This window comes from Andrographis paniculata, unplaced genomic scaffold, assembly GCF_009805555.1.
Source record: "Andrographis paniculata isolate CXL003 unplaced genomic scaffold, ASM980555v1 Contig17END, whole genome shotgun sequence".
In the NCBI taxonomy this organism is placed as follows: Eukaryota; Viridiplantae; Streptophyta; class Magnoliopsida; order Lamiales; family Acanthaceae; genus Andrographis; species Andrographis paniculata.
The window spans coordinates 742492-768121 of record NW_026137457.1 but is presented as its reverse complement, the minus strand read 5'-3'; the positions used below and the strand labels follow the sequence as shown (position 1 = coordinate 768121).

At 36.3% G+C, this 25630-nt stretch overlaps 8 protein-coding genes across 16 annotated transcripts in view; 3 read left to right on the top strand and 5 right to left on the bottom strand.

The window, feature by feature from the left end:
* The window catches only part of LOC127265184 (two-component response regulator ORR9-like), a 92044-nt gene that overhangs the window by 46964 nt on the left and 19450 nt on the right, over positions 1-25630 (bottom strand). The gene's annotated exons all lie outside the window — the stretch shown is intronic.
* LOC127265219 (uncharacterized) lies at positions 16-2055 on the top strand. 2 transcript variants are annotated; one of them, XM_051294932.1, is made up of 3 exons: positions 16-240; positions 566-707; positions 1771-2055. In XM_051294932.1, exons 2-3 carry the CDS (start codon positions 585-587, stop codon positions 1828-1830), a joined length of 183 nt encoding a protein of 60 aa, XP_051150889.1. In that variant the 5' UTR covers positions 16-240; positions 566-584; the 3' UTR covers positions 1831-2055. The 2 variants fall into 2 exon arrangements, with proteins under 2 accessions (XP_051150889.1, XP_051150897.1); XM_051294940.1 differs by having other exon boundaries at positions 16-326.
* LOC127265193 (uncharacterized) lies at positions 2853-4731 on the bottom strand. Its single transcript, XM_051294903.1, has 2 exons — positions 4538-4731; positions 2853-3441 (listed from the first exon to the last, which is right to left on the bottom strand). The coding sequence occupies exon 2, from the start codon at positions 3437-3439 to the stop codon at positions 3083-3085; it is 357 nt and encodes a 118-aa protein (XP_051150860.1). The 5' UTR covers positions 3440-3441; positions 4538-4731; the 3' UTR covers positions 2853-3082.
* On the bottom strand, positions 5633-8957 carry LOC127265038 (uncharacterized). The gene is made up of 8 exons (XM_051294692.1): positions 7984-8957; positions 7764-7896; positions 7451-7666; positions 7221-7376; positions 6875-7127; positions 6355-6755; positions 6138-6254; positions 5633-6051 (listed from the first exon to the last, which is right to left on the bottom strand). The coding sequence occupies exons 1-8, from the start codon at positions 8955-8957 to the stop codon at positions 5716-5718; spliced, it is 2586 nt and encodes an 861-aa protein (XP_051150649.1). The 3' UTR covers positions 5633-5715.
* LOC127265051 (pentatricopeptide repeat-containing protein At1g80270, mitochondrial-like) lies at positions 11202-14348 on the bottom strand. Its single transcript, XM_051294719.1, has 3 exons — positions 14186-14348; positions 12930-13479; positions 11202-12749 (listed from the first exon to the last, which is right to left on the bottom strand). Exons 1-3 carry the CDS (start codon positions 14218-14220, stop codon positions 11493-11495), a joined length of 1842 nt encoding a protein of 613 aa, XP_051150676.1. The 5' UTR covers positions 14221-14348; the 3' UTR covers positions 11202-11492.
* LOC127265143 (uncharacterized) lies at positions 14799-18019 on the bottom strand. 5 transcript variants are annotated; one of them, XM_051294828.1, is made up of 8 exons: positions 17875-18019; positions 17470-17640; positions 16726-17208; positions 16585-16637; positions 16174-16238; positions 15991-16069; positions 15354-15659; positions 14799-15239 (listed from the first exon to the last, which is right to left on the bottom strand). In XM_051294828.1, exons 3-8 carry the CDS (start codon positions 17151-17153, stop codon positions 15085-15087), a joined length of 1086 nt encoding a protein of 361 aa, XP_051150785.1. In that variant the 5' UTR covers positions 17154-17208; positions 17470-17640; positions 17875-18019; the 3' UTR covers positions 14799-15084. The 5 variants fall into 5 exon arrangements, with proteins under 5 accessions (XP_051150785.1, XP_051150819.1, XP_051150792.1 ...); XM_051294862.1 differs by having other exon boundaries at positions 16726-17197; XM_051294835.1 differs by having other exon boundaries at positions 17470-17691; positions 17875-17999.
* LOC127265169 (uncharacterized) lies at positions 19714-22176 on the top strand. Its single transcript, XM_051294871.1, has 3 exons — positions 19714-20108; positions 20793-21022; positions 21704-22176. Exons 1-3 carry the CDS (start codon positions 19748-19750, stop codon positions 21980-21982), a joined length of 870 nt encoding a protein of 289 aa, XP_051150828.1. The 5' UTR covers positions 19714-19747; the 3' UTR covers positions 21983-22176.
* On the top strand, positions 22526-25555 carry LOC127265068 (uncharacterized). Of its 4 annotated transcripts, none has more exons than XM_051294768.1 (8): positions 22631-22778; positions 22879-23042; positions 23270-23384; positions 23579-23728; positions 23854-23934; positions 24007-24307; positions 24416-24531; positions 25107-25555. In XM_051294768.1, the coding sequence occupies exons 2-8, from the start codon at positions 22891-22893 to the stop codon at positions 25359-25361; spliced, it is 1170 nt and encodes a 389-aa protein (XP_051150725.1). In that variant the 5' UTR covers positions 22631-22778; positions 22879-22890; the 3' UTR covers positions 25362-25555. The 4 variants fall into 4 exon arrangements, with proteins under 4 accessions (XP_051150709.1, XP_051150700.1, XP_051150725.1 ...); XM_051294760.1 differs by having other exon boundaries at positions 23549-23728; XM_051294752.1 differs by lacking the exon at positions 22879-23042 and having other exon boundaries at positions 22526-22778.

Genomic DNA, 25630 nt, shown 5'->3' with positions numbered 1-25630 from the left:
TTATACACAATTTGCTCTTTCCATATTCTGCAATTACTGTACTCCCGGAGTCGCTAAATTTGTATTCTCGGAGCGCCGGGACTCCGGAGAATTGGGAGACAGATGGGCCTATGAATTGGGCCTATCTTTGGCCCAATACCGTAATTCTTAAATTCGCTTCCTTCGTCTTCAATGGGGGATGAAAATAAGGGAAGTCGACGAGACGATCCTTCGTTTACTTCTCCCGTGACTCCACCTCAGGTAATCCTTTTTCTTTGCATAAATATGTCACCACAATCTGACTTCTATTTGTTTATGAGGTCTTCGAGCATTTGTAGCTTCTCAAGGTATGTGAAATGGTGTGAATTTTTGGAGTTTAGATTGGGGAAATTGATAGTTTCGGTTTGGTTTGAAGACCTGTTAGTTTGGTGATATGAAAATTGATTAGTTCGTTAATGTTTCTGCGATTAATGAGGTTTCGGATTTCAGTTTATATTGAGAGCATGAATCTGTAGAGGTTTTGATGCTACGTTTCTCGAATTTCCTCGGAACTGCTAGATTGATTGTGATTTTGTTTTGTTGGCAGAATTCTTATGTGAAGAGACATGCCGCACAAAACTCGACCAATGACTGCTTTGTTGATCTTCACTGGTCTGAATGCAGTTTTGGTTCAAACCATAGGACCTGTTTATGATTTTGTTTGCTTCCTTCCGTACTGGGAGAGAAGGGTACGTTCATCAAAATTATTGCTATTTTTTGCCATTGTGCTAAACTGAAATCATGCTTTGTGTTGAGTTAGAAACATGCTTGCTTTAATGGCTGCCTTTCATGGCTTCTATATCATGCTCATCTGTTTGGTTGTCTTTAATACGATGCTGCATTCTGTTGTTTCAACTTTTAGACTGGACATCAGGAAACCTTCTTTTACAATAGGGTAGATGATATTACTACTTTACTTAAAGAATTCTCCTGTATTTTGATGTTTTTTTTTGTTTAAATATGATAATAATTATTGGATGTGATATTTGTATGAAAATGTTGCGAATTGGAAGCAGAAGTTTCATTTCAATCTAACCTTAGTTAAAGAAAACACTAGGGGCTTCGAGTTATTGTAAAGTTTGATGCATATTATATAATTTTGTAAAGTGGCTATGTTAATCTAGAAAGGAGTCGAGTTGTTAACGAATTGGGTAGCTCGTGAGTCAAGCTATGAACGAGTTGCGCTCTCAAGTTCGAAAATTATTGTTTATGTAAACAAGTCGAGCTCGAGTTAGGCTCACCAGTAGCTCGACTGAGTTTGTTGGTAATGGTATATTTGTATCACTTTATATGTTAATATATATATATATAATTTACTAATGTAATTTGAATATTTTATTATAATAAATTGTGGATAAAATTATATTTAGCTTTTATATTAAAAAAATATAATAATGTATAAAATTCAAGTGGAACTCAAATTCGGGCTTGAGTTCAAGCCTTGCGACCCGAGCTTAAAGTCAAGCCTAACGAGTTAAACTCAGGCTACTATTTTAGCTCAAATTTAAATAAACCGAGCCTGTAATAATGGCATGTTTGAGTCGAGCCTGTAATAATGGCTTATTGTTTGTGCCCTTCTTCTTCATAGAAAAGCGTTAATTAGTTTATACGAATTGTTGTGTTACTTGTTATTGCAATGCATTCCTAAAGTGTCAGAATTCTTGGACTTGCACTATTGAAGTTTAGGTGTTCATGATAATTTGTTGGCCTTCTTCTCCGTGTATCTATTTTCTGATCATCATTTTTTCCCAGAGAGAACGCCGGCGCCTTGAACGAGAATCTACCTCTACCAGGGATTTGGGATCATCATAAAATTACCAAATCTCGACAAATTTTGACCTTACTTGATTGCAAGTTTAGGAATAACTTTACACTATTGTGTTTGGCGTAGCTTGTCAAAAAATGAAGGGTTTTGGATATACATGTTGCCCTCTCGAGTAGCTACATTGGTCTGTAATTTAACATTTACACTGTCCATCGACATAGGGCATCAACTTATATCTTATGACCATCACTAATGGTTACAGTTTTTTTCTATCTTTACAAGTTACATCTATAGTTTGTTATCTAACTAGATTTCTTCCACCTACATTTACTATTTTTCATCTCTCAATAACGGGAGAGGTTACTCTGTTGATTGAAATTAGAAATTATGGCTGTCAGTCTATTTATATTTATAGGTGTGTTGTATATATATATATATATATATATATATATTTTAATATAAAATATTTGTTATTTGTCATAGCATCATATGTTCTCAATATTATCATATTATATTTTTAAAGAATCGAACATCGATAAAAAAAAAAAAATATATTAAATAATTAATTATTATGTAAAAGATTTCATATTTCATCTAAAAATATATTTCAAATTCATTTAAAATAATATTTTAAAATCATTTTCAATTAATATATTTAATTCCAATAGATTAAATATTTTAATATAATGATAAAAATTATATAATAGTAAATTAATATTTAAAAGTTACTATAATATATTATATGATAAATATTACTATTGATATGTTAAAAGGTGTGTTTCTTTTGCTTGAGTTTGAGACAATTTAGTTTGAATTTGATATTAAAATATTGTTCGATGGAATATTTTGTACGAGGAAAAAGTATATTTTTTTCGAAAAATGCAAAATTTAAATAATAAAATTTTAAAAAATTTATCAAAAAAACATTTAGTAAACAATAAAAATATATTAAAATAAATAAATTGTCGTGGATCTCATAAAAATAATGAAGCAATTTAAATATTACGTTGATACAACGCATCTGAGATTGAAAAAAATAATTGAGCAGGAATAATAACATAACAATGGATGCTAGAACAAAAGATTAACAAAACTACAAAAATGTACTTTTGACATTTAAAAACAAACAAAAACAGCACCTTGATTGTTCAATCCAAGAACACTTCCAACAGTAATCGAATCAGATCAAATATAAAGAAGACTTAGTTCATAATCCAAAAGATGTAAACAGCTACGTACCCCAAAAACGTCGTTTTGAGTGTTTTTCCTTCGCCATTCTATGAATAATCTGCTCGGCGCTCATATTAATTTCACCCCGGCATCCCTCAAAGAATCAATAACAGCCTTCACCTTGCCGTGATATTTCTGATCCCTACTCAGGGCCACCGAAACAGCCGGAATATCTTTCATCAGCAGGCGTTCTCCAAGTATCTTCCCGATTTTTGCAGCAGCAGCCACATCCCTCATGTTTTCTTTCGCCTTTTCCATGCTTAATCTCAGGGCTTTTTCTTGCGTGCTGGCAGCCGAGGCCACTGTTGCTGTCGGGGTGTGGACAACTTGGGCGTGCACGAACTTATTCGTGAAGTGCATTTTTAGGACATAGGGCTTTAGATACTTCAACACTCTTTCTGGCCTTGCTGGAGGAGGAATAACCATCCCTGTTTCATGATGAAATGTACACAGATCGATAGAAACACATTCCTCACCATTTGAGCTCTAAAGTTGGTCGACTTTTCAAAGTTACAATTATACATAGATTTGAAACAAGAACACTGATCTATTGAAACAAGGATGCAACACTCAAACAAATCTACAATCCGTACTCGGCTAGAACATATAGAAAGTCATCCCTCAATCTTTTTCAAATTACATTTATGTATAGATCGAGACAAGTATGCAATACTTGAGCAAATCAACCATTCATACTCGGCTAGAACGTATAGAAAGTCACCCCTCACCATTTGAGCTCTAAAGTAGGTCGATTTTTCAAAATTATGTTTATACATAGACTGAAACAAGTTGCAACACTTGAGCAACTTGAGCTCTAAAGTAGGTCGATTTTTCAAAATTATGTTTATACATAGACTGAAACAAGTTGCAACACTTGAGCAATTCTACGATTCGTACTCGGCTACAAAGTATAGAAAGTCACCCCTCACCATTCAAAGTTCGTCGAAGTTTCAAAACTACATTTATACATAATAGGCAAACAAGAAGTCATTCATCACAGCCTACAGATCTACTGACAATTTTCTTCAGCTACATCTATGAAGGTATAACTTATAATGCAAAACAATCTCCTAAAATCAATCTGCTTTGCTTTTTCGAGCACAGATAGATTGTTTGAATCAATATGCTCAATTCCTTTTAATGCAGAACCCTTCTAAAATGACAAAAGCTTCAAAATGCATTCCAATGGCTGAATCATACAACGAATAATACTATCTTCTGTTGCTTACCAAATTTTCAGGATGAAATTAGTAACGTGCAGAAATCTTTAGCAAAATGGACAGAATCCCCAAAGCATTTGGCTGTACAATGTATTCTCACGGATAAAATTATGTCCAAAACCCTAAACCCTAATTCCAACATCAAAAGACGGCGTTCATAGAAAAAACAATAGGATTTTAATTACCTAAAATTCTCGCACACCAATTCATCCGAAATGCGATAATAACACGAACCGAAAGTCCACACCCAAAACATTTACAAATTGAATATACAGAAAATGAAATTTCTGGTTGAACGACTAACCTACAGACGGCAACTTTATTTGATTTGAGAGTCTCACGGCTGCCGGTAGTCTCGATGGATACGTTCCCTGCTTTCACCGTCTCCTCCAATGGCCGAGGAATAAATCAAATGAGTTTCCCGGAGACGACGACTGACAAAATTAGGGAAGACAGTGTGATGTGCAAATAATCTCAGATGGCCAAAACGTTTTTTCCTTCTTCAATTTGGCCCTAAATGTTTTAATAATATTACATCACCCCCAACTAATATTTTAAAAATAATATTTTTGGAGTTTTTTTTTTTTTTTAATAAATATCATACATGTATATATTTTAGCGAAATGCAGCTGGCAAGAAGTCATTTGGATCCGCCACGTGTCCCAATAAATCGTATAAATAGGCGAATATTCAAAGGTAGTATTCGGATCACTTTCCGCTTTGAGGGTTTTACGAAATTCAGTTAGCACTTAGCAGAGACATCGCCATTGCTGTGGAATGGAGCATTGATCGGTTATTTGCGAGTTGAGGTAATTTCTTTCTATTTCATACTGTCTTTTCATCTTGATTTTGCTATGTGTTCATATATGCTAACTGATCTTTGTATTGGAGATGCAAGTTATATATATATAGATATATTGAGTTTTGGTTGGTGATTTTGTTTCTATCGTGCATAGCGTCCAATTTAAGGATTTTCAGTTTTCTTCTTCTTCCTACACGGTGTAAAAATTATGTTTAGACTGATTTATATGGAATAGAGTTTGGAGTCCATCCCTTAGCTCTGATTGTCGTTCCTAGTTTTAGTATTTCAGGTGACATCCTGATCTGGTAACGTAGTTTGCCATTAAGGAGAGATGTTTTCTATAATGATAATGATAAATTTGATTCATGAACAATCTGATCTGAACTAAGAGCCTGCAGACTATGGATCAGTTATTTGGTCTCGGTTGTGGTATGGTACTTGAGTAAACTAGTAAAGTATTTGGAGAATTACCAGAAGAAGCATGGTGCTGAATTAAAGTAGATATAAGTTCAAAATGTATATACATTTTGGTGATGATTACAGAAAAAGGTTGGAAAAACAAATTTTGGCTAAATACAACAATTAATGGCCCTTGACATGATTGAGTCGTAGATGAAGGGCAAATCTCCAGCTACACAATTAGAGGTTCTAATAAAAAGAATTCATTCTCTTGGTTGGGTTTATAGAATGTTGTAGCCTCTAAGATTTTGTAGAAACATTTCTCCAACGTCGGATCCTTCCTTGACGAAAATAGCTGGATATCCTATTGGAGCTTTCACCCATCTTTCAGAGCCTTGTTCAGTATATAGTTCACCTGTCCAGACATGCTTCCATGGCTGGGGCTCGCCTTTTGGGAAATACACTTTAACTGTTTCCTCTCCTTTGTTGAGAACAGGCACCACTAGGATCTCTGTGCCGACTAGAAACTGCTCGTATGTTAGTTTGTGCACTTTTTTGTCTTTTGGATAGTGAATGAATAGGTGGCGGCAAACAGGCAGCCCTTTTTCGGAGGCTTCCTGCATAGGCCAAAAACTAAGATAGTCATATTGAAGTTCAGATTGTATCACTGTATTGATCATCTAAATAAGAAAATACAATTTACCTTTACAAGCTGGATTCTATAGAACTTCCAGGCTTTGTATATCTTTGCAAACCTTGAGAAATGAGATAAAGTGTTTTCATTGGAGTAGAACTGACTATTGCTTGATGGTTTGTTTCCCTGCTCAACAATTTTGTATTAAATAGGTGTGAAAATGCATAAATATTTTATGATCATGAGTTGTGAATGCACAATAGGGAAAGTCTAGTCTTACTCTTACCTCATGTGTCCGGAAGACAGTAGTGAATGCATTAAGCTCCATCCATCGTAAGAGAAGTTCTTCACTTCTTTGGTACTTGAAAAATGGGAAGCTTACGGCACAGTAACCTCCGATGTCGCTGTGGTTGAGTGCAAACCCCGAAAGCCCACTGCTTAGCAAGCCTACTACAGAGCTCTTTATCCCGTCGTTAGCTTGCCAACTTACCATTTGGTCTCCTTCCCAAAATAGGCTTACCCATCTAGGACTATTTCTGAAACCAGCCCTCATGAAGAAAACCAATGCCTCTTCTGGATCTTCCTTCTCTTTTCCAACACATTTACTTTTCCACTCGTCGATAAATTCCCTGTTTATTTTTGCCCACATCTCAGGGTATCTATTGTGGGCAGCAATTGGATCTTCTCCTGAAAATTTGGACACTTAAAAACCTCATATTGTGGACTGATAGGAAGCTCATGTTAGCATAAAGTATCTGTTATTAGTTTGAATGATTCTTTTTAAACATGTTATACTTATACACAACCTGAGTATAGACAGGCATCGACTGGTAGGCCTTCGCCAAAATCAGCCATCCAACCCCTGACTCCATCATCCACCATTTCTTGCAAAATCTGCTTGAACCAACTTGCTGTTTTCGGATGGGTCCAATCGAGCATTCCAACATCAAAAGCTGTGTTGGGAACCATATAGGGTCTTCCTTTACTGTCTTTCACTAAGATGTCCAACTTCATTGCCTCCTCAAAGAGGTTTCTTCTTACATTTGCCTTATCCAACATCTGTACAAGTGAATCAAAAGGTTGTCGTAAGTCATAACCAATACCATGTATTCGAATATAATGCAATTGTCAAGATTTCGATATGATCCCTACAGGAGATAAACAAGGATTGCAATATGTCATCACTTTGACATGCTGATCACTAAGGTCTTTAATCAATTGTTGCCATCCTGAGTACCTAGAGGAATCCACTTCCCAGTTCCACCATAGTTGTGACCCGATAACTGTCTTCCTTTCTCCCACCCAATCCTGCACAGCAAGAATTCATGTATTAGAAAACTATCTAGTTTGAAATAACTCTTCTTTAATGTGAATTGTTCCACCTGCAACCAAAATGCTGATATTGGTGTATCCTTGGCTTGCAGTTCCTTCCAGATATTCCGTACCACATCGGTGCCTCCTTGTAGTCCCACCACGGCCCCTGAAATTATCCACTCAGGAAGCTGTTGAGGTCGCCCAATGGTTTCTGTGTAGTGCTCAATAAGCTCAGCAGGTGAGTCTCCACTAAGTATTCTACCTTCAATTGTATCTCCATGTATCTGCAAGCATGTTTCCAAGTTCACTCAATATAGTCTTCATAGATCGAAAAATTAGGTGTCACAGAAATCAATAACACATTAGATTACAGAAAACTACCTGTATTTGGACTCGATCAGGCTCTGTTAGATCGAAAACCGAGTAGTTATACCCTTCTAGGTAGAGCGATCTCATCTTCGATGTGATATAAAAAGGAGAAGGAGCATAAGTAGTGCATTCATCTCCACCAGCCCTGAAGCATTTCATAACAAAACTTCTGTTAAACAGCTGAAATGTAGGATGTAGTAGCTATTATAGTTCTTTTACCATTGTTTTTTACCTGTAACTAACCATATTAGCTGCAAACGTAATAGGCTGATCGCCTCGCCCGATTCCTTGTTCTTGAACAAATATAGGAATCCTTTTCCCTTTAAAATCCATATGTGAGAATTGCTCTCCAAACCCAAAGAACCTCTCACTTTCTTCACTCACATATGTCATGCAAATCCTATTGAATTCGGGACGAGCTGCATTGTTCATGGCAATGCTATCCTCTTCTGTAGGCGAAATCGCTGCCGCTGTCAATGTCTTTCTAGAAAGATATCCACCCCATTCGATCCGAAGCCTCCTTAGTCGACCCACTCTTCGCGCAAAGCCTCTGTAGTTGAAGCTATAGGTATAACTTCTTGGAGATAACTTTGGGGCCTTCTCCACACTTGGCTTTCCAAGTCTCACTTTAAATCCTATCTGGTTACCGTTTTTTTGATCGAAAACAGCCCAATACTTAGCATATGCTGCGGGGCCTTTGTCCCTTTCCTTAGCATTGAAAATCCTTCCCCTGATCAGCACGACAGGCGACGACGAAGATGATGGGGGCCTGTCGTTTTCCATTAACAAAGATTCTTGATGATGGTGATCATGGTTTCCATTGAAATCAGATTCTTGGATAACCTTGATCTCCTCAATGGATTGGTGGTTGCAGACGTGGTGGACATTGCCATCTTTGATGACAAATGATCCTCTGCTCTCCTCCACCTCTGTGTCGACGACGGCCGCCGACACGAAGGCCTGTCCCGGCACGGTCGACCATATGGATGTAGAAGGGTTGGAGTCATGGCAAATGGAGACACAGCCTCCATTGGTTGTAGACCATGTCAATTGAAATGAATCCCCGATTTCATAGACCTTGTGAGAAGGGATTGTTTGGGAATTGAAGAAGAGATTGCCGGTGATGAAAGGGAGAGTCTTGGGGTTGGCTGGGAATGGGTTGTTTATGTGTCTGTGGTGCTTTGGGGTTATTGTGAAGGATGCCATGTTGGAATTCTTGCCTCAGGAACTGTTTGTTATATCATTATATATATATTTGATTTTGAAAATTCAATTTGGAGGAAATTGGGATTGGGACATAGGAGACCTCTGAGAAGTTTTCACTGCTAAGCGAAGATATGAAGGAAATCTGTCCTAATGAATGATAAATTTTTATATCATTAATTATCATTAGGTGTTTTAATTACTACTATTTATTAGTTTATAAATGCGGGCTTAGAAATTACAATATGGATAAGGGTGAGATTTAATTGCCTATATTTCAACTGTGGCTAATGCTATTTAATTTCGAATTAATTTCTCTGTATGATTATAAAATTGGGAATTATGTGGTCCAAAATAGGATTATTATTTTTTTATCGGTAATTCAATATGGATTGTTTGGTTACTATAAATTTATTTTTGAATTAGTATATTAAAAGCAGGTGAATAAAAAATTGTATAGAAAACTTAAAATACTTTTCTCCAGTCAAATTATATGTAACATAATTGTGTTGACTTATATTTTATTTTTATCTTTGTTCTATTAAATCTACAAACATGGCATTTAGCTAATATTTTTCCTTTAAAATTTTAGATTTAAAATATCAAAAATAAATCAAACTGTAAAGAATTTATTGTTTACTCGGTAATAATTTTACCATTTGTGTGTGTGTGTGATAATTTTAATGTAATATAGGTATTGCATGTAATAGTTTTGTTAAAAATATATGATTGAATAATTAAAAAAAAAAAAAAAAAAAAAACAGACAAACTGAACCCCTACTCCAACACACAAATTGGACTCAAATTGATGTTTATAAATAATAACAAAATTTTCTAAATATGTGTACATAAATTAAATTTATGTAGTAGTAATATAATGTAATATTTGCTAAAACAAATATTATATTTTTATAGGAATTGAAAGTGTTCATTGGAAAACAATAAAAAGTCAAAACAAAACAACATTTGACCTTTTATAATGAATCTCGTTTTTTGGTTCTTTTTTAATTAGTTAAAAGTAAGGTGTAAATGTAGAAAGGTGGGGTGCGTATGTATGTAGACGTTATTCTTGAAAGATTCAAATGCGTGTGGTATTGATTGGCACTGCACTAATGAATCTGGACGTGTTTATGTAGGAGGTTCTCCAAACCAACCTTACTACGCATGCATTATATGATTATTATTATTATTATTGCATAATTCCATTTATATATATAAACAAAAATATTCACTAGTTATAGAATTGTATATTTCACTTAACAGAAAGGTATAGCATACCATTCAGGATCATCTTTGGACATTTGTGATTATTTATTTTGTAAGGTTGAACGTAGTTTCCATATTCCGTCACGATTCAAAATTGGAGCTTCTTGCTAATGAATCTGGTCGTTTTCAGGCACGAGATTCTGAAATTCGGTAATAATGTCAGATTCATTTAAAAAAAAAAAAAAACTGATTTTCGCTTCTATTTTTAAAAATTATACTTACACAAGTTTTGGGCCAATATTTTAATTAAAGTAAAAACAATTTCAAGAGTTTCAAAAGTACTCTTTCTAGTTGGAGTAATTAAAATTTGTTTGATAAGTGTCAATAGTGTGTTTATGATATTTTTTTATTAAAATTAGAGTATTTAGATATTAGCATGCCAATTACTTATGTTTGCTTGGTTCTTTTTTTTTTTTTTTTTTTTTTTTGTGGTGTTTCAAGTGGTATAATTTTGAAGTATAAATTTTTTAATCTTGTGATTTAGGGATAATTTTATAAATTGCATTTGAAAAAGTAAAAGAAAAAACTTGCGTAAACCAAAAAAATATAAAGTTGAAAATTGTGTTTGAATTGGGTTATTAAACAAGTTTTTTAGTAGTATTTGGCTTGATTTAGCTTCTTAAATGATTTTTAATTTTAGTTTTTTATTTAAAGTTGACGTAATCGATTGCTTAATAATAAAATACTATTATTAATTTTATTAATAAATTATGTGTAAATATTAAAATTAAGAATATATCATAAAAGAAATTTATATATTATATAACCTAATAAAAAATATAATACTATATATTATTTTAAAGTTACTTCAATAACTTCGTTACAATGCATGTATGAAACCCACATATTTTGACAATTGCAACGTGGCAATGTATGAACATTAATGTTTTACAATACGAATAAATTAAAAGTATGAAATATTTACTCCATATTTATGCCGAAAATCATATTCCTCTTCCTTAACTTCAAATGCAAAAAAAATGATATCAAACTTTGCCCAGTAAAGAATAGTATAAGAAAAGACTCCTCATAAGTTGTCTTTCACATAGTGTCATATTCTTTGCCGATTGCCGATTCAAACGTAACTATTAAACTCAACAAATTTCCCAACAAAACTCTAATAAAAACTTCGAGCCAAACCCCAAACATACCCCTAAAAACTTTCATATACTTTTGTAAATCGATGCATAGAAATACCAAAAAAAAACCCCAAAATTAAAGAAATCTCATCTCCTCCAAGTTTTCACCTAAACAACAAATCTCATCTCATATTCATTCAAGCAAATCAGCAATAGCTGATTTCCTAAACGCATCAACCTTAGCCAACTGACCAGACATATACTTATTGGGAAATATATTATCAGCCTTCATCCTGTCAATGAACCCATAAGCTGGTTTCTTGGCATTTATATACGCCTGCACCAGCCCCTGATAAACCCGCAGCCGCGACGGGTATCCGCTCCGCCGTATCATCAAGAACATCTTCTCCGCGTTGTGCACGTCGCCCCTCTCCGAATACTTGTCCATAATCGTCAGATACGACAAAAGCATCAGCCTCTTCTTCGTCTGCTTCACAGCCTTTTCGAGAATCGAAGCGGCTTTCTCGACTTCCCCGGCCCCGACGTAAAGCCTCACAAGCGCGTCCCAAGTTAACGGCCCGATAACGCACCCGCACGACTCCATTTTCTTCACCAGCTCCTTCCCTTTCGTCAGCATTTTGTGATTAGCGTACACCTTTAGGAGCGCCGTGAAGTGTTTCGAATTCGGTTTCTTGATTTTCTGTAGCAATTTGTTGAACGCTTCCTCGGCTTTCTCGACTTTTCCAAGCTTCCCCCAGGCGTCGATTATCGCGAGGCATTCTTCCCACCGCGGATTCGACTCGCAGGCTTTCCAGATTCGCTCAACTTCGTCTTCCTTCCCTAGAGAAGCGTAAATCGGAAATAGTAAACTATAAACCTTCCTGTGGTTTTTCAACGTATCTTCATCGTCTCGTTCCATCTCTTTCAGCACTGCCTCGGCTTTCTCTTTTAAATCAGCAGCGACGTAGTGACGGGCTAACGACGCTCGGATTTTATCGTCGGGCTCGACTCCGTCGGCCTTCATTGTTTCGACGATTTGTTCCATCCCGGTTATGTCACGCGACAACCCTTTCACGTCAATTAGAATCCAGTAAGTGAAGAGGGTTGGTTTGATGTTTTCTTTCTCCATCAAGAGAAGGACGTCGGCAATTTTCTTCTTGTCGGTCCTTTTGTAGAGAAGTAGCAACTGGTTGCAAGAAAAGCAGGTGAGGGGCAATCCTAGATCCCGGATTTTGTTGAATATCTTCTCGCATTTCTTTACGTTGGTCGTGGCAGCGTAGTTTGCTAATAGAGTACGGTATGCTAGCTCGCCTCTGAATTCCTCGGGAATCTGCTCGAGATATTCCTCCGCCTTATAGGTGCCTTTTACTTTAGAAATTAGATCCACACGGGCAGCGTAATTGCTCTCCTTAAATTCAATGTGCTTATTCGATTCCGCCCATTCAGACAGCTGCAATGTGTAATAGAAAAAAATTTATAGGATAAAGAATAATGAACAAACAAATAATATCACGGGCTACTGTAACATAAAGATCAATGAAAGCTATGCGGCAGGATGAAATTAGGGAAATGAAAATATTCAAGGATATGAACGAAAAAGTTTCCAATTACAGTACTAAAAGAAAATTACCTGCAATGCCTTGAGATATAAGCGCCGTCTTCGAAGTTGAGACATGGAAATTGAGATTTCTGTTTGGGATATCTCGTTTCCTTCTTCGACCCATTTATCCAATGCTGTCCCCACCGATGATGCAGGTGCGGCTAGTATAGCTTTAGTCAATGATGAAATACCTCTAGGTTTTAGGGATTTCTCCACTTCAACATGATTCTCGGAACCAATAGTGTCCAACTCAGTATCTTCAGAATCACTCTCCTCATCTTCATTATCATCCTCAGCTATGTCACGAGGAGTTTCGAGCTCAGAGAAGCCATCCTCCACATCATCATCATCATCTTCCTTTCCACCGCTCTTAGCATCAGCCTGTGAAGAAAAGGTCCGAACATCCTCATACAACTTAGAATGCCTGGATGTTGTAAAAAAGCTAGGAGAAGATAACAATCCATCAAACAGCAATTTTTGTGGTTTAAGTGATTCAGAATTGTAATTCCCTTGACAGCATCCAGGTGTCTCCAATTTCCCACAGCATATACGGGCAGTCCCCCAAACCAACTCCTGGTTCCTACATCACAACAGAATAGATCTCATAGATGCTTACTAAATCCTGGAGAAAGCTGTAATTTCCAAATAAACAACAAACAACAACTAGAAGCTGCAGTGGCAGATTGCAAAGCATCAGAGCAAAGGACTGTGACAATCAGAAACATTGCCATAAGACAAAAAGAACACAACCTATGAAAAGCAATTATACCACGATTAGAAATTTCAATCTAGTTTGTTTCTATCTTTAATCCAAATATCAATAATTTTCCGTTTGAAAGCACAAAATATATATCCTGAAATCTACAGCAAGACCAACAAATACAAAAGTAGACATTAGCTACCTAAATACAAGGCAAATGTAAAACAATCAGTTATACAATCGTATTAGCAGAGTATTCGCGGACGAAGGCAAATACCACCAGATATAACTGTAACTTCACCAGAAATTGCTTTCAATCGCTCTAAAAGCAACATCTAATACACAGAACAACAGTAATAAAGAACAGAGTCGATTCCACACCGTTCTCGAGTAACACACCACCATAGCACACAATAAACATTTTGTGCATAAAAACGGAGAAGAACAGACACCTCCGGAATGAAAAATGTACCATCATCAAAAAAAATCCTCCAAAAATAAGCTCAGATATATTGACACATCAAGCGACGAGTAACAAATACTCTCACTTTCAAATAACATCCATAACCAGATAGATTAGGCATACCTGAGATGAATGGAAGCTCTACGAAGCGTCCACATTCCAGCTGTTTCCAAATTCCAAAACGAAAGATCAAACGAACTCGGAAATGCGAAGAGGAGCAGCTACGAGGCAAGTCGTCAAACCAGTGGAGTTGCCTAAACCCTAAAAACCCTTGGGCGAAATATCTTCTTTATATAAATAAATTTAACAATTTTGCAAATAAGACCTACATTCTTGTAGGTTTACATTCACGCCCATGCCTTCTTTGCATATTGAAATCTAGACCCAATTTAGTTTGGGCCTGGTGCAGCTGACTTTTAGCCCAATAACTCGACATTCATTAGGCCCATTTTAAAGGCCCATCATTAAGCCGAATTTTGCTTTCACTTCCTTTCGTTTATAATAATACAGTATTATTGGGCACATATTATCATATATGCCCTTGATTTTCTTGTTTGCATTATAAATTATAAAAATATTTCAAAAATACTCTTTAGTGTTCTTATAAAGGCATTTGAAAAAACTAATTATATAAATATAAAAAAAGTAATTATGAATAAACAAAATTTGACAAATAAACTCATTCTATGAGAAGAAAAATATATGAAAAAAATAATTAAATACTAGAGCCCAGAAATTGAATTCAAAATCCACGAAAACGAATAAGGGTGGATTCCCAAGTAATTTTTGTAAAAAATACCAGTACCACAAATCATCAATAAATCCACAATCTCGCTCCATTGTTTCATAGTAGGCATTGAAATGTACATAAATGACACAGCGTTTAGTTCAATTTCTAAGATCATACACGCAGGAATAAACCGCACGTGTGAATTCCCGGCATCGAAAAAATGCAGTTCCAACACCATGCAAGAAGCCAGAAGATGGATCATCGATGGATAGATGACATACCTGAGGGAAATTTAGACACTGCTGATATCCACGCGGCTTTTGTGAAGCTGAAACCCGGGCGTAATCCAGCTCCCGCAGCTGCACTGAATGCCGGACCAGTTGAAGTATCCTAAGCGCGCCTCACAGTGCGCGCACGACAACTTTCCTTGGAGGGCACCTTCCATGGCTGCGTAATATCATCCATCATTAAAGAATGTTTTTCGACTCAAAAGGAAATGCAAAGCAACAATGCATTTCGGATTTAGAGAAGAAATGCAAAGGGATGATTGAATGATCATACCCGCAGTCATCCACCGGAGAGGCTCTATAAATATAGACGAGCACTCATTGTCATCGGATCGATTAAAAGGATTCCCACTCCTCCTTTTATGCCATTCGAAGGATGTTTCACCCTCTCCTGGAACATGATCCAAAACATTTTCCTGCAAGGCAATGAGTCTACGGCACTTCTTGCATCGGTATAGAGGAGATGGATGTGTTTCGTTAGATGATGTTTGGATATTAGAGGAAATAGTTTCAGCTGGCAAACCGGGATCGGCACCAAACTTAGAATCGTCGATTTTTTCTCCACGGTTGTAGGACTCGCCTATATAGAATAGAAAAATACATCATCTGGGGTGTATCTATATTTATACCGTGCAATAATTCACCCGAGTCAATGATTGCTGTCAATGTCATTTATGAAAAAATAAAAACCATATGTGACAAATATATATATTGTAAACTTTAACAAATAAGTTCTTGCTTTTGTTCTTTTTTGTTTCCATAATCCTTCTTATAGAATGTAGAACTGTTCATGATTCATTTGATTTAACTAGAACAAATGAGAGCCGAATCATTGATGCATATAATATTGAAGATCAACTAAGAATCAAGATTCAAGAAACACATAAATCGGTAGGGTAAAAATATCGAACCTAGTACTTTTAACCGGAAGCGCTTGTATATGGGATTCGTGCGGTTAACTTTGAAGCCCATTTCCTCAAACATTTTCAACTGCAAATACAGATGAAATGAGATTGGAGCACCTAGGAAAGGGAGCTAAAGTAGAGGATAGTCATGAACAAGGATAAGACAGTTTAAAATATATGTCACCTCACCTGATCCAGGAAACCATCGTTAGGGCACACAGTTTCACAGCTTTCACGTAATGATTTGAGTGCATCTAACAATCACATGAGATAAATAAATAATGTTAAAACAGATAACTATAATAAAACCAAAACAGGAATTTGAGAAAGAATAATGTTTTGCTTTAAAAAAAACTTAGATTAGCTTTCTGCGAGATGTTTTAAGAAACAATCTTTACATAGTTTCATTTAATAAGACGTAAGATGTAAATTAGTCTCAATTTACACTTTTTTAAAAGTGTAAAATCCCCACTCTCATAACTATATGAGTTTACAAATTCTTCTTCATCTTCCAAATTTCAAACAACAGCCAGATCTTTTAACCACCTAGATTGCAATATGTTAAAAGAGTCGAAACATCATTACTTGACAAAACCTCACCTTCTTTGGAGAGCTGCTCGCTTTTCATTAGGTAGGCTGTAACAATTGCTGCACTGCAGAAACAAACACAAGAAAGTAATTTTAAACACTAAGAACATGGAACATGCAGAGAAAAAAAAGCAATTACGGTGTAATCTATACCTCCTGGATACACCAGCAAAGCAATGAACCAAAACAGATCCCTTTTTCCTACCCTCCTCAATAAAATCCAAACACACATCCAAATAGTCCAACAAATTTTCATGCTCAATATCTCTCAAAGGAACCGCCATCCTCACAAACTTCAAATCTTTACCAGCGTTCTCTAGTGAGTACAGAAGCTTATCTGGTGACAGTGAACTCTTTGATGCATCGGATGATATATCTTCAGACCCTGATCCTCCAGCATAAATCTTACTAATTTCTTTGCTTGGAATCAAAATTCCACTGCGCCATTCCGAGAAGAATGAAATTGATGCTGAACTTAGAAATGATAGTATGTGTGTAATTTCATCACTTCCTTTCTGGAGAACCTCTGCAGCATCTCCGATGTTTCCAATAAACAGACGCTCACGTACTAGGTACGGCATCTCAAAACAATCGATGTAGTGTTTATTGAAGTCCAACAAATTTCCTGTTTATTTGCTTAAGGAGAACAAAAGATTATCAGTATGCGGCAATAGCCACCTATATATATATATATATATATTGTGTGTGTGTGTTAATGCTAAGAGATGAGTCATTAAGTTTCCAACGCAATTAGAAAAATTCTTTATTGATATAGTTCTTATTCTGAGATTCATGGCTTTAATTTTTCTAGAACAAATGTCGTATAAAATTATATAACTATACATTGAACTTTAAAGATTAATTCTCCACCGTTCAACTTTTGAACAAGCAAGGTACCTTAAGACGATTAAATTGTCATCTGTTTCTGATTCCCAGCAAATCACTGAAGCAAGATTCACAATTTCATGTGTTCCTCGACAAACGATTAAATTGACAAACTACGAAGAAACTGGAGCAAATTCACTTTTTTGTTTTTTGGTCTTGACGAGTGATTAAATCCACAAACACCTGTGAAATTCCATTGACGACATAGTCGAAAAGCACACGTCATTCCCAAACCTGGTATAAAGATTCCATTCGAAAAGTTCAAAAAAATAAAGACCAAAGAACGAGAATCTCGGACGTAGAAAATCACTTCACGCAGAAAACTATTCCTCAAATCAATACCTCAAATGAGTTCACATTTACAAACCACGAAATTAAATTCATCCTGCTGACGAACGGAAAATCCACAGCGTATACCTGACGCCGGAAGAAGGAATATTCCGACGAATATCAAGGTTGAGAAGACGCCGGAGGAAATCGCCCCTCCGATTCTTCAAAATGGTCTCTCCATCAGTCGCCCTTTCCCACTCTCCCACCCGTGAAGGCTTCCGTCTCTTTTATAGGAGAGCTTCACACGTGTGAATGGAAGCTTTCCCGCACGAGTGAACTTATACGGTGCGGAGTTTCCGAGTTTATCAATATCGCCCCAAAATTATGCACTAAACCGAAAATGCCACCCCTATATTTTAAATTTGTTTCATTTTGACTCTCTTCGGAGAAATGGATTGCATGATTAATTTAAATTTAAATTAACTAGCTAAGTAGTTTAATTTGAGGGAAAAACAAAAAAAAATAGTTCACTAAGAGCAAATACAAAGGGTTTACAAATATGTCATGTCCCAACATCAATTCCTAACTCTTGAACTATTAAATAAAATCACACACAATAATTAGTTAAAATAAATTCATCTCACCGCGTCTTTTTTCGATCTTTCACTATTGTTGCCGTGCATCTATTGGCTTCTCTTTAGTGCATTTTCTCTTTTCCCAACACCTAAATTTTTGCTTATCAACCTCCAATTGAGAGCTTCGGTGACGATAAAGAGGGAGGAAGTCCGGGCTTTAGAAACAAAGTTTGTGTCAATGACATGGGAGTAAAATGGAGAAAGGGATGGCTAGCCATGATGACCACAAGGGAAAGCGAAGATTGTATCCGGTGGTTACAATACAATTCGGGTTTCAATTGCAAGCGTAGGATAAATAAAAATTTTTATTTCATGAAAAAAAATGCAAGAAACGCTTGAATAGTGTTTCTACTGCATCAAGTTTTATCTATCAATCACCGATATTTTTTGCTTATAAATTTAGTTCTCTATGTTTGATTTTTCACAAGTTTTCTTATAAATCTTTATCTTTTGATAGAATACATGTTTGGTGTCACACGGTCGTGTGTTTGTATAGAACAGAGTTCATTTATTTGGTTTGTTATACATACATAACCGTGTTTTGGTGTATGCGCTTGTGTTTTGGCAAGGTAAACTGCCAAATCAAAATCCACTAGGTCCACATCACTATTTTTGTTGATTTTTGAATAGTGAGATTAAAATTAATTAAAATTATTCATAACAAGACTAAAATTGATATATATATATATATTTAATATTGAGATCAAAATTAATAATTTTTTTTTTGTATTGAGATCAATATTGATTTTTCTCTAACAAGGAGAAAAAACACAGGCCTTATTTATCATGTATGATTTGTCTAATTTAACTTATATTGTCAGACTTAATTTGTAATTTTAATCGAGAGTCTATCAAAAAATGCACTTACCGAAAACGACTGCGGTACCATTGAAAAAAAAAAAAAAAAAAAAAAAGGCAGATGGATAATGTACACTTTCCATTACTTGTGGTACCACCATTTTTTTTTTTTTCAGTATGTGGCGCCTCCGCGGCTATTGTTGCAGTGTGAATTGGTGGCCACAAGGCCATGTTTGGGAGTTTTAGTGAAATTTCCCAAATGTCCCAACTAACGGTCCACGTATTGCATGAAATGCACGAAATAAAATAAAGTGAGACTTCCCATTTTTTAACAAAGCCCTCTTTTGACTGTCGAGTAAAAAAGCAGACACGAAATCCAAATGGGCTTTCACAACCTCGATTCTTGGAAAGTGCAGATTGAGTTTCTATTACAAGGCCAAACATGTCATTGATTAATGTGGCCCCAAGTCAACCGAGGGCAAAATAGACTTTTCACGCACCACTGCTAGTGTGTGTACATATATGTCCCGGCATTTAAATTGTCGGTCTCAGACTGTCAGCTCTACCCACTGCGAGGAGGAACGAAAATGGCGGATAGCGGGAGTGGCGTGGCCGACAAATTGGAGCCGTGGATGGAGCTCAAGGACAAGGTCTTAATGGTGACCGGCGCGTCGTCTGGTTTAGGGCGAGGTTTCTGCTTGGACTTAGCCAAAGCCGGCTGCAGGATCGTCGCCGCCGCTCGGAGAATCGATCGGTTGCAATCGCTCTGCGTTGAAATCAACGAGAAGTTTCCAGCCTGCTCCGGCGAGCTGCGGCGAAATCAGCCGAAAGCCGTGGCGATTGAGCTTGACATTAACGCGAACGGGACGGTTATCGAGGCCTCCGTGCAGAAGGCGTGGGATGCGTTTGGGAGAATCGATGCGTTGATTAACAACGCCGGTGTAAGAGGTCGATTCGAGTTCTTATCCAATGAATTTTAGGATTTAAGCTCAATTTCTAGGGTTTTCTAATCTACATTTTTTTTGTTTTTTGTTTTTTGTTTTTTTAAACGCGCTTTGATCGATTTCTCTTCAATGCTAGCGCAGGGGAGTTATTTCAATTTTCGAAACCTACGCCAATTTAATGCATTATCTGTTTTTCAACAGGGCAATGAATTCAAATGTATGCAATAGTTATAGTTCCCTTATTTGTGCTGCTACTGCTAAGAAATTCATAGGAAATAGCTCAAGTAGGAGTCCTTAATTAAACCAAACTCTGTGGTGGTTGAGAATTGACTTCAATTGGCTCATCCATAGGCATCTTCGTGGTTGTTGTAGTTAAATTCTGTGGTGGTTGAATTCATTGAATTCATAGGTATTTTTCATTTATGGAGTAGTTGATGCAAGATTCTGCCCTGTTTTGTGTAGAACTTCCAACACTTTATGATATGTTAGTTTCTAATTGAATGCCATTGATTTTGTTGTGAAATTGTTACATGTATTTCTTGTTCTTATTGTTTGTCGGATGTCATTTGAGTTCCGGGGAGGCTTTAATTGCGCTCGAGATTTCTTGTTCTTATTTCTTGTGATTCCTTTATCCATAGATCATAATGAATGTGTCCAATGCCTGACAGATTATTTTTTTTGCACACAGGCAGTGTGCACACACCACTGGATTTAACTGAAGATGAATGGAACAACATCATTAGGACGAATGTGTCGGGAACCTGGTTGGTTTCGAAGTGTGTTTGCAGGCATATGCGCGACGCTCAGCTTGGTGGGTCCATCATCAATATCTCCTCGATCGCTGGCCTCGACCGAGGCCAGCTTCCGGGAGGTCTTGCTTATAGCGTTGCGAAAGCTGCTGTCAACACCATGACAAAGGTAACAATAATTTCTCGTATCTATAGGCTATGTTTAGATAAAAGATCGAGTTTTGGAAAATATTGGAAATAGAAGAAAGTGACTAGTTAATGTGATACTTTTTTAAAAAGTTAATTGGTATTGAAAAGTGTCAAAAAAGTCTAAAAATATTTGTGTAAGCTGATACTTATGTTTTGAAGTTTTATAGTTTTGGAAACTTTTGAGAATAGTAAAAATTTGAATAGTAGATATAATACTTTTTGAAAAAATTACAATAGATTTACAGTTGAGATAACATGCTGAAATTTATAATTCACCGTTATGAAATTAATCTCTACCATTAATTCATAAGAAATACATAAATTGACATAATTACTCTTATTTAATTAAAAGTTAGATTTAATTCAGCATGTACTGAATTAAATTTCTATGTCATATGTGAATATAAATTTAATCAAAGGTTAGATCCAAAGCAGAAGAATATAATTTGTAGTATATATCTTCCATAATTTAAGATTTCATTTAGATAGAAGTTTTGGAGTCTTAAAAATCTCGAGAATAGTAAAAACCGAAAAGTTGATTGGATGCGCTTTTTAAAAAAATTACTAATGACAAATAATATCAAAAGTTGTAAAAATATCTTAAACGGAACTTAAATCTTTCCCTTAATTTCTATTGATGTTTTTGCTGCATTCGGTATAGGTCATGGCCTTGGAATTGGGAGCATACAAAATAAGAGTGAACTCGATATCACCGGGGCTTTTCAAATCGGAGATAACTCAGGGGCTCATGCAGAAAGATTGGCTGAAGATGATTGCGGTAAAAACCGTGCCTTTAAGGACATACGGCGAATCAGATCCGGCATTGACATTGCTGGCGCGCTACTTGATCCACGACTCTTCTAAGTATGTGACGGGAAATCTATTTATAGTCGAAGCCGGTGCTACGTTGCCGGGTGTACCGATCTTTTCGTCGCTTTAAATGGCAAGGTTTAGAAACAAATTTTCAGGGACAGAACAGAGATGGTGTTCTTGAATTCTTGTATGTTGTTAGTTTTCTAGAACTACCAAAAATTCATTCCGATTAATTTTGTAGACCTTTTAAAATTTGCTCACAACTTAAAAAGATTCAAATAGATAATAATAATTGTTACTATTTTACAGTAATATATATGTATATATATATATAAATGATAAACTCGCTCCCGTTTCATTTGAAAGAGCCTTTGGAGTTTTTAATTTATTTGTTAATTTGGAGTTTTAATTTGTTTGTTAATGAAAGTAGGTAAAAATTTATTAATTTTGTGAAGTAAAAAGTAATTGTATATTTTTAAAAATTAAAAGGTATTTTAATATTAATGTATAATTATTTTTTAATAAAAATGATAAAAATATTAAAAAAATATTTTAAAGTGGGAGAGGGACTAATTCTTTTATTAAAAAACATGCATGTTATATGTCTCCCTTTTCTTTTCTTGTTCCCAAAATTTTTGAGCATAAAAACGGAGTATATATATATATATTTCACGGCAATAGATACGTGAACGAATTGGGCTGTGCTGTCGTATGAATGATGATGGAGCACGCTGCCATCGATACATTTATCCAATTCCCAATCCCGGCCCGGAATCTTTTGAGAAAGCCCGACAACATCCCCCAAGCAATCGCCATGATTTAGAATCCGAACAATTGGAAAGTTCGATCTCTCCCCCCTTTCATAGTCAATCCCTGAAATCCCTGCACCTGTCTCTTCTTCTCCGTCAATTCGATTCTTACAGGTTAGGGTTTCGATTTTCCCCTTTTCAATTCATTGATTTGAAGGTTCAGTATTGGTTCAGTATTTACTTGAATTTGATTTTCCCTCTATCTGCTGTGAAGTGACTTAAATAAATGTTATCGTTGGATTCCGTAAGGAGGATTGGGAGGTTGGGCTCTGTCGGTCCTATAAGTAATTTGTCGTTTTGGAATGTTTGGGAAGAAAGGAGTAGCAAATCCGCCATTGGAGGAGATGATCAGAGCTTCCAGAAACATCTTGAACTAGAGTATTCCCTTTATTACTTTTATGATCGTATTTCCACCTGAAATTGATTTCAGATTGCAATTTTTAGTTTGTGGAATTAGATTATCATATTTACATGTTTTTCTTGCTAATTGGGATGGAATTTATTGAATTTCAGTCTTGTTCCTAGTTTAATGTTTAATGTGTTCTTAGACAGATTGTTTCCTGTTTTACTGTAACAAGAACTTTATGAAATCTTTTGTTGTGTAGCCAGAGCAATGGAAAAGAAGCTTCATTGTTCAATCATGAGTCTCGGATTATTCTATTTCGGGCGTCGAATCGTGCTTATTGCTCTCGATCTTTTACTACTGATGTGAAGCATAAGGTGTGTTTAGTGTTTATAGTGCTTTTGATCTGTAGGATATTCGGATCGAATGCTTTCTTGGCTGTCTGCATTTGTGTCGAACGCCGGCTCTCAGCTGCTAAACTCGTCGATGATGCGTTTTATTTTCGTAAATTTGATTAATAATTTTGTCCTCGACTTCGCAGCTATTGAATTCTGTTCCTAAATATGTGAAGATTGTAGAAGTTGGCCCGAGAGACGGCCTGCAAAACGAGAAGCAGATCGTGCCGACAAGTGTCAAGGTTGAATTGATCAAAATGCTAGTTTCTTCAGGGTTACCTGTCGTCGAGGCTACCAGTTTCGTCTCGCCAAAATGGGTTCCACAGGTAATTAAAGACTCTTCCCCTGCATTTTCATGTCGAAATTCGTGTTTGTAAATAATCGTAACTATGGGCATTGCACTATGGAGCGATGTTTCGGTGTCATTTATAACAGTAGCGTATAATTGCAGCTCGCCGATGCGAAGGATGTAATGTCGGCAATCCAGGGCATCGGGCGCTCTAAATTCCCTGTTTTGACGCCGAACCTAAAAGTACGTTATGATTTAATAATTGATCTTTATCTGTCGGCGGGGATTTATTGTAATAAGTTGAAATTGTTCCAGGGTTTTACGGCGGCAGTCGAGGCCGGAGCCAAAGAGGTCGCCGTCTTTGCTGCAGCATCGGAATCTTTCTCGAACTCAAATTTAAATTGCAGCATTGAAGATAGTCTTGCTCGGTACCGCGATGTCGCCATTGCTGCTAGAGACCGCGCGATCCCAGTCCGCGGTTACGTTTCGTGCGTCGTGGGCTGTCCGATCGAAGGAGCGGTGCCTCCATCGAAAGTCGCGTATGTCGTAGACGAGCTTGTCAAAATGGGATGCTACGAAATATCCCTCGGCGACACAATTGGCGTCGGGACGCCGGGTAATGAAAAAATCCTGCTTTCGAACATAGAATCGAATTGAATCAAACTGAGTTGCGGAATGCAAGAATGATTATCTTATTGTCTGATTTTTTGACTTGTTTCGCTAGGAACCGTAATTCCGCTGCTCGAAGCTGTTCTTCATGTCGTTCCAGTCGACAAGCTTGCCGTCCATTTCCACGACACTTACGGACAAGCCCTGTCGAACATTTTGTTATCGCTCCAAGTAAGCTCTCGACACTTACGAGCTCTGTTTACATAGATATTTTTGAAATTTTTGACACTATTAACGAATCTTCCATTTTAAAAAATATTATACTCCTCATGTCCCCATAAGAAGATACTATTTTCTATGTTTGTCCGTCTCAAAACAAATGAACTATTTTATAATATATTACGCAAATGTCTTTACTTTTATATTACACCATATCAGGGGCATTTTTGTTTTTTCTACAACAAACTAATATAATACTAATTTTAAAAAATTTGCATTCCGAGACGGAGGTAGTATCAAATACTTTTTTCTTGTCATAACATATCACACAATATTAAAATTTTTACTATTTCAAAAGATTTTCAAAATTCCAAAACTTTTCAAAAGGTTTTCAAAATTCCAAAACTTTTGTTCAAATGGAACTAAGTTTTACGGCGATCTTGTCGAAAAGCTCGTCGTCCATTTCCGCGACGCTTAAGGGCTAGCCCAAATGAACTTTGGACACTTGCAGAGAGTTTGTAGCGCTATTTATTAATAGTAACTTTTAATTTTTAAACGAAATTTAAGTTTTACGGCGTTTCTTGCAGATGGGCATCAGCGTAGTCGACGCCTCTGTATCGGGCCTCGGCGGTTGCCCGTATGCGAAAGGCGCGACGGGAAATGTCGCCACGGAGGACGTCGTGTACATGCTTGACGGCCTCGGGGTGAAAACCGGAGTCGACGTGGTGAAACTCGTGTCGGCTGGAGACTACATTAGCAAGCAATTGGGGCGATGTTCTAATTCTAAAGTTGCTGTGGCATTGAGCAAGAAAATGGCTGCTGCTGCCGCCTCTAAGCTCTAACGTTGTTTCTCTGTTGCTGTTCTAATTCAGAATTAGCTACAGATCGATCGACTATTCATAACAAAATAATATAATGTAGAAATTCCAAGTGCAAAATTGAGGGCCATAAGTGAGACAAAATGATGTAGTGATCAACTCCAAAGATCCTTAATAGATCCCATGAATTATATATATATATATATATCTTTTAAAAATTTGACATTATTCATATATAGTAAATTTTTAAAAATATTAAATTAAATACTCCTTTCGTCCAGCTAGAAAGTATA